At 40.7% G+C, this 7972-nt stretch overlaps 1 protein-coding gene across 1 annotated transcript; it reads left to right on the forward strand.

Moving 5' to 3' along the window:
* Window positions 1–5251: 5251 nt before the first annotated feature.
* NPY4R2 (neuropeptide Y receptor Y4-2) lies at window positions 5252–6385 on the forward strand. Its single transcript, XM_058029507.1, has one exon. The coding sequence runs from the start codon at window positions 5252–5254 to the stop codon at window positions 6383–6385; it is 1134 nt and encodes a 377-aa protein (XP_057885490.1).
* The last annotated feature ends 1587 nt before the right edge of the window (window positions 6386–7972 follow it).

Raw genomic sequence — 7972 nt, forward strand, 5'->3', positions numbered from 1 at the left:
CTCTTCAGATACCCTGACTGACTGTCTGCTAAGGTGCCCATTGCAATGTTTTATAGATTCACCACTTTCTTTGGTAAAGATCATCTTTGTAAAATGTGGTTTTTTCTCTTGGATAGCAAACATGTCACAAAGGCCATTACTCTTAAGAAATCAAGAGCTAACTACCATTCTCCAGTCTGCTGATTTGCTGTTCACATTTTACCTTTGTGAGCTGGCTCCATGTCTTTGGTAAGGTTGTTATGAATTTAACCAGAAAATAAAAAGTTGGAGTAAATGCTTTTGTAAAACTTCCTTGCTTTGTACACGATCAGAGAAGATTAACTCATAACAGAATTTCATAAGCTCAAAAAGGTTTCCCTCAGAAAACATGCAGATGTGAGAGGAGGAAAAAGAATTCACTTTCCTTGGTATTTATGCCACCCTTTATGTTCTAGACTTGTAATATGTTAATATACACAGGTTTTTATACACCCTAATTATGCAGGTTCTAGAAATTTTTATCCTAAATAGCTTTTTCAATGACCTAAGACAGTTTGTACCAATATTTTTGCAATACAAAGCTAAAAAGAGGTAAAGAGTCCATCATTAACTTTCACTGTACTGGATCCCTTATGGATTTAACACTGTTGTGGGATGTCTGTGCAAACTCAGTGATGTTTCCTCTTCTAGTTAAGTGTTGCTTTCCTGGGGAGCTGTAATAATAGCCAAATGATTTTTAACTTTTCTTTAGTACGTAAGGCTAAACAGGCCAAATCTGCTTTACTGAGATAATGTCATTGGCAGCCAAAGGGGGATACCAATGTCAGTCTGTCCCCCCTACCTCAATATCTGTAATTTAAATTCTGACATTGTGTTGAACCTTTCCATTGCTCCTTTTTTATTTTTTCTTAGCAGACAACAGGCAGCTTTACTCCCAGTAATTGCTGTAACTCTTTAAGTGATACAATCACCACATGTCTTTAGGAATTGCTTCTCTCAGAATGTCTTATGGACTGAAAGCCACTTGTCTGAGCAATTAGTTAGGCTCTGGGGTAGATAAGCAAGTGCTTCTAAGTGTCAGATAGTGAAGCCAGACACTGCAGACATGTTTTTTTCTTTGATTAATGTCTGATGTGGAAATTGGCTTCCACTGTCCATCCCAGATGTGGAGACTGTTATTTGATTGCAGGCAGTGGATGATCATGATCAGCTTTGCAAAAATGACCCACCCTTTTCCAGGGGGTACATAGAGCCCAGCCTCTGTAGCAGCCCCCTGCTTTTTCCTGTCTCCAGGAAAAAAGTTTTTATAGGGGTTTTCATAGGATGTCTTCAAGTCCAGAGGTCTCTCAAAGGAGCAGTCATGTATTAACTACTTGAAGCCATAATGATCTAGCAGTCTCCTTGAAACCCACTGAGTGTTTTATTTTCTTCCCTGACTCATTTCTGCAGAATTCCCTTTCCTTTGAGAAATTTTTCAGGGAAATACAGAATAATGCCCTGGGGCAAGACTTTTGAGCTGACAAGTGATAATTTGGTTTCTTTTTTTTGAGACAAGCTGAGTGACATTTGTTACTTTAGAAGGCTGTGCTGTTCACCAAGACAAACGCTTCAAACTGCCTGCTCTTCCTTGCTTCCAGCACAAATGGAAGAGTGATAAATGTCTACAAAAGATGTATGTGGGGAACTGAACTTACATTAAGATTAATACTGAAAGCTCATTGTCTTCTTCCTTCTGTATCCTGTTAATTTGCTGCAGACTTTTGTGACACTTGCTTTTTAGAGAAGCTGTCCCATACTGCACTAACTAGAGAAGAAACTCTAATGAATATCTTAGTTTTTGTTACTGAACTCTTTCCCAATATTCATTAAGAGTCTGAACAGGATTCCTCTTCCTTCTTTAAAGACAAATGAGCAAAAAGCAAGCAAAAATCTCTCTCCCTCAACAAACAGATATATTTCTTAGTCCTACAAGCCAAGTAAATACTGCTTCATTTTCTGAGGAAAAAAGCTGTTTTTTCTTAGGCCATAATCTCATGGTTTCTGGGGTATCACCAAACCTTCAATACAATGAGGGGAATAACTAACACCCCTGTTCCCACTGCACTGGTGATTCAGTATATTAGCTCAGCTTTGATTCAAATGTCTAAACAGAATATACAGACATTGCTTTTTACTGGCTCTTGGTTTAGAATGAACTGAATGGCAACCAAACACCTTGAAAGCCAAACACATCACTTGGGTGTGCCTGCCCTTGAGGATCTGCCACCCAAGGATACCATACTAGGATGCATAAGTGCAAGGTTACTGCAATAGTTATTTTTGTTATCCTGGGACTGCTTTTTACATTATGGTTGCTGGAACAAGAGCCAAAGAGGACTACAGACACAGGTGATTTATGCATTGACTTTTCCCAAGACATCAGTTTGGCAGGTGGTTTAAAGCACCTCATGGCGCATCACAGGTTCCCCTGAGACACTGGACAACTCATGTCCCAACTCCCTCTCACAGTCCCCTTATCTGTGATAGGAAGGTGATAATTCCTCATTTACTTCTGGGCAGTACCATGACACTGAATGCCCAGGAAGTGCCTGCCATTCATCTGCTGTGGGATACCACAGAATGCAAGGTGATAAAAGAGAGGGAGCTCCTAACCCAACAACACACATTACAGAGATGTTCTTCATCCCCACCACACTTACCATCAGTGACCAACACAAAGCCACAGTCAGTCTTTGCTATTTCTCTTGGAAATGTGCTCCCTAAACCTATGGCACCTGACTTCTGCTTTTCAGGTGGCTCCACCACTCTCTCTTTCTTTCTTCAGCATTATTAGTTCTCCCTATTGCTTCAGCATGTCCAAAAGTGTCTGGGACCCTTGAGAAGGCTTACTCTGTGGACACAGATGTTTGTAATAACTGCACATATTTTCATATTTTTCAAGCAACAAAAGAGAACCATGTGTTTGTTGTTGATGATACTGTAGCTAGGGACATGAGGCTGGGACCTTAGTAAAAAGCTCACGTGTTTTGTTTACAGTAAAGTCTGTTTGTCCTGTCCAAGTGCCAGGACTTATCTCTTCTGACTGGTACAAAATAATATAGCAGGCTGCCCATCCCTTAGCTCTGTTTTGCTTGCAGCATCCCCACTGGCCAGCAATCATTAAAAACGATGGGGCTGGTTGAAGGTTTTTCATTCTATACCCATTTTTTTCACTGAAACAGACCACCATACCCTCCCCATCCATACATCACCACTACTGCCTCTTTTTCTTCCAGAAAGTGTATTGATCTGTCCACATGGATTGGGTAACAACACAAAAATGAGAGGGCAGGAGGAGTTATGCCTATATCCTCAATTTGGAAAATTTTCTTTGCCCCTCTTAATTAAGATTCAAACTACTGAGGGAATGAAAGACGATGAGAAAGTCACACGAGCAAAATACAGCAGCTCTTTCTATCTTGATTGCCTCAGATGGATACAGATAGATGACCGAAAGATAAAGAGAGAGAGAGAGTTAGATAAATCAACAGGTCTAGCAAAGTAACAAAAGAATTTACTGTACTAGTTAATTCAAGCATCCTTTTATTTACTGCACCTTATTGCTTTCTTTAGTTCCTGAGAGTCAACATCTCTAGAAAACAATAAAATTCATAATGGGAAAGACAAGGCAAAAGATATAGGATAGTGGGGGATTTTTGTACAGTACTGGTTATCTTTAGGCATGCAGTTGTTCAGCAATAAACGCTACTCCATTGAAGTGATAAGCTCACCACACCATGTTACTTATGTATTCATACCATAATTAGTTGTTTTTTTTCTGAATCTCAAACATTTTTCGCCACCCCAAAAACTTGTTTGAGTGATATTTAATCATTGAGGAAAGTGTCATGCAGTGGTTAAATAGTGTCATTCCCCAAATATTTATTTACTTTTCATACTACAAGCCCTTGATCAGCATGGAATTGCCTCTGGCCTGATGACAACTCAGAGTCAGATTTTTTTTCTTTGGTTCCTGGACACAGAGGATTTGGACATGAGGGTCAGGATTATAAAGTAGCCTTTGCTATGGCTCACAGGAGTCATCTGGGAGAGTCGAGGCAGTGCTGTGACTGAGATTTCCAAAAAGTATGCAGCGCAAATTAACTCCATGGGTTCGGCTCCCTGAATCCCACTGAAAGTCCCAGCTCGTGGCTTGCAGCAGTGAGTTTGAAGCAGACCTATCTTTGTACAGGAACACTCTCCAGCAGATAGAACATGCTTTTACAACAAATTTGTAAAAAAAAAAGGAAGTAAAATTATGCTGAGGGGGAATCAATAAAAATCTTCCCAGAAGGAATTAAAAGACACTATCAAAATCACTCACTCTTAAAGCCTAAATCAGGGAGCTGGACTGTATTTCTGATAAACCCTGTCATGGTCACATTCGGGGAGATATCAATGCTTTGTGGGCACTGGAGTTCATCCGGAATGAGGAAGCAAGTAATTTGGCTTGCAGTTCCCATGACCTATCACAGCTGTGTAGAAGCTGGAAAACGTTGAAATTATTTTGAATTATTTTAGACTTTTTAAAAATTTTCCCATGATATCCCTCCAGAGAATGAGCCTGAATGTTTGCAGGGTGATTGTCTTGCACAAATGTGAGTTCTGGCTGCAATTACAAATGCATTTCACAGAAGATATTTTAATGTTGGCTTTGTGCACCTAATATGCCTTGCACATTGATGTTTAGCACAGCTGAAGGTAAAAGCAGCCTCACAATGTCCTCTGCCCAGTTTTGGATCAGAACCTTGCAGAACCGGAATCACATGCAATTTTACTCTGGGTGGGTTTTGATCCGGTTTTGTTGTATCACCACTCTACTGCATTAGTGATGCTCAAGATACTGCACTGAGTGAAATAATGAAGTTAAGATGTTCTTAAATCCATGGTACAACCTCACAATGAATAAACATGGTCATAATTCAATAGAGTTGTACAGACTTTCATACCACAGTGTAGCAAAAGGCTCCATTTTATGATCTAATAAACTGTGTAAGAGGGAGCTGCAGAAAATACACAAAATCCCTGGCATTTGCTTCCCTATCTCCCTCCTTATCCTTTTGACTAACTTCTTGCAGCATAACTAAACAGATTTTTCCTTTTCCTTTCCTTTGCAGATATACCCAGACCTTCCACAGCCAGACAGAACAGATATAACACTTTTAGGCTGGCTCCAGAAGACTCAGACTGTGTTTGACTACCACCCTTTTGCATAAATATTTTGGGATTCAAGATGAATAAGACAAGGGCTGTAAATGATGTTTTTCATTTCCTGATCAGCAAGAACTGGAGCTCAAGCCGAAGCTTTCCTATGAACATTTCTAATCAGTGCATGAACATCACTGACCTTACTGTCTTTCTGGCCACCTCCTACAGCTTGGAGACTGTTCTGGGCATTGTGGGAAACATCTGTCTGATTGCTGTCATTGCCAGGCAGAAGGAAAAGGCAAATGTCACCAATATTCTGATTTCCAACTTAATAATTTCAGACTTGTTTATGTGTCTTGTCTGTCTGCCTTTCACTGTTGTTTACACCATGATGGACTACTGGATATTTGGAGAAGTCATGTGCAAAATGACCTCTTTCACTCAGTGCACAACTGTGACAGTGTCAATCCTTTCCCTTGTCCTTATTGCTCTGGAAAGACACCAGCTCATCATAAACCCAACTGGCTGGAGGCCAAATACCTCCCAAGCCTACCTAGGAATTGGAGTGATTTGGACTTTAGCATGCCTCATGTCCCTTCCCTTTTTGACCACATCCATCTTGTCTAACGAGTTGTATGAGCAGCTCTCACACTTCATGAATTTTTCCACTGATAAGGCAATATGTATCAACTCGTGGCCTTCTGAGCAGCACAAACTTATCTACACTACCACTTTACTGCTCTTGCAATACTGCATCCCTCTGTTCTTCATCATCCTCTGCTACCTGCGAATCTACTTACGCCTGCAGAAGAGGAAGGACATGTTTGAGAAGAGCGAGTACAGCAACCGAGCGGTCCAGCTGAGAAGGATAAACATCTTGCTAGCATCCATGGTTGCTGCTTTTGCTGTTTGCTGGCTACCCCTGCACGTTTTCAACACCATCGTGGACTGGAATTACAAAATCATTTCACCTTGCCACCACAACCTGATCTTCTCATTGTGCCACCTGGTAGCTATGGCTTCTACCTGTGTCAACCCTGTTATCTATGGTTTCCTAAACAGCAACTTCAAAAAAGAAGTGAAGTCACTGATTCTAAGCTGCCAGCATAATTCAGTAAATGCCTCAATGGAAGAATATGATCATTTGCCTTTATCCACCATGCAGACTGAAATTTCCAAGGGGTCACTGATGTTGAACTGCAGGCACAATTCTATCTAGGGAGCAGAAAACATTTCAGAAGGTTGCACTGACACCACATACCAACTATTACCTGTGGGTATATAAAGCAACAGGTGATGCCACAGCTGGGATGTGAACAGGAAGCAATCACTACCTGATTTTTGGAAGAACAAGCTAAGTAATGTTGTAAATGTTCACAGTTGCTGCTGTGGTGCACAAGCTTTTCATGTCACTGAGGTGGTACAGACACTGAGGAGACTGCTCTAAAGCAGCTGCTCTAAGATCAGTGACTAAGCTGTGACTGCACAGAGGCTGACATGGGTTCATCAGCAAAAGTCATCTCTACCATGGCTGCAGCAGAAAACCAGATTTCCAGTTTCATCACTGCAGGCTGCCAAAAGTTGTGTTGGAAAAGACTCTCTCAGTTTTCCAGTATTAGTAAGATTTTTATGCACAGCTGACACACCAGTGGAACAGAGATATGTAAATACCAATTTTTTTACCACCTCTCACAGCCCATTAAGTAACAGTAATCTTTCACATCTTCACATAAAACACTGCCTGTTTCTATGAAACTTCACTCTCTGCCATAGGCTTGAGAATAGTCATTGCCTCTGCAAGTAGGGACAAGGAACAGTGACCCCAGTATGTAAAGAAGACAGTCACTTATGAAGGATGGCAGCAAATGAAAATGCTATTTGATGGACTAAACTCAAAATGCATTGAGATGATACTTAGAACTGTTTTTAAGCACATGAAAAACAGTTGTAGATCTACATGGAAATGAATCAAGTTCCTGCTGCTGTCAATCACCAAGCTCTGCAATGCTACAGCTTCATGCCATGGTGGTACAAGATGGCCAGATTACAGGAGTTGTTCTAGGACTTGGTAGCAATATGACGTTCTGCTTCAGCATCTTCTTGGTACTTTAATTGCAAAGTATCTAATTCAGAAGGTCAGAATGAGCATGAAAACCTGTTTGTGGAAATCATGTGTTTCCAGAGTGGCTACACTTCCAAAGAAATAAACATATGCATGGAGAATTTGAGTTTTCTTAAAAAATAAGACCTGATGTCAGATATCAGTCCCACTCACTGGCAGCACAGGTGAAGCTGAAATTCCCACAAATAAAGAGAAGGTCAATGAAAATACACAGGTGGAATCCAGGTCAGGCTGAAGCCAAGCCATGCAGGTGGTACTGTCAATTGCTCTAGTAAAATGAAGGTCATATTTTTTTCACAACTGTGTTATTTGTCGCCTTCGTTCATAAGGCCTACAAACTGTAAACTGCTTTTAGCCTCCGGAGCCAGAGAAATTGCTCAGTGACTACTGAGAAACCAAGGCATGCCCAAGAAGGCCGTACTGAGGTACAGATTTAAAAAAACCAAAACAGGTAGCAAGTGCAAAAAGGAGATCAACCAGTTCAATGCTAATGAAATATTGAAGAATATTCTGTCCTGATTTGCCAAACTAACCTTAGCAGAAGACTGGACTGGGTGGTCAGCTGAGGTAATTTCCAATGTGAAATGTGCTTCGATAAGCAGTGATTACTTGTTGCAGTCAATAGGTTTACATGGAGCTGAAGATACCCAGTGTAAAGTTATGCAAGCAGCTAGAAATTCCTCA

This window comes from Melospiza georgiana, chromosome 8 (assembly GCF_028018845.1).
Source record: "Melospiza georgiana isolate bMelGeo1 chromosome 8, bMelGeo1.pri, whole genome shotgun sequence".
NCBI lineage: Eukaryota > Metazoa > Chordata > Aves > Passeriformes > Passerellidae > Melospiza > Melospiza georgiana.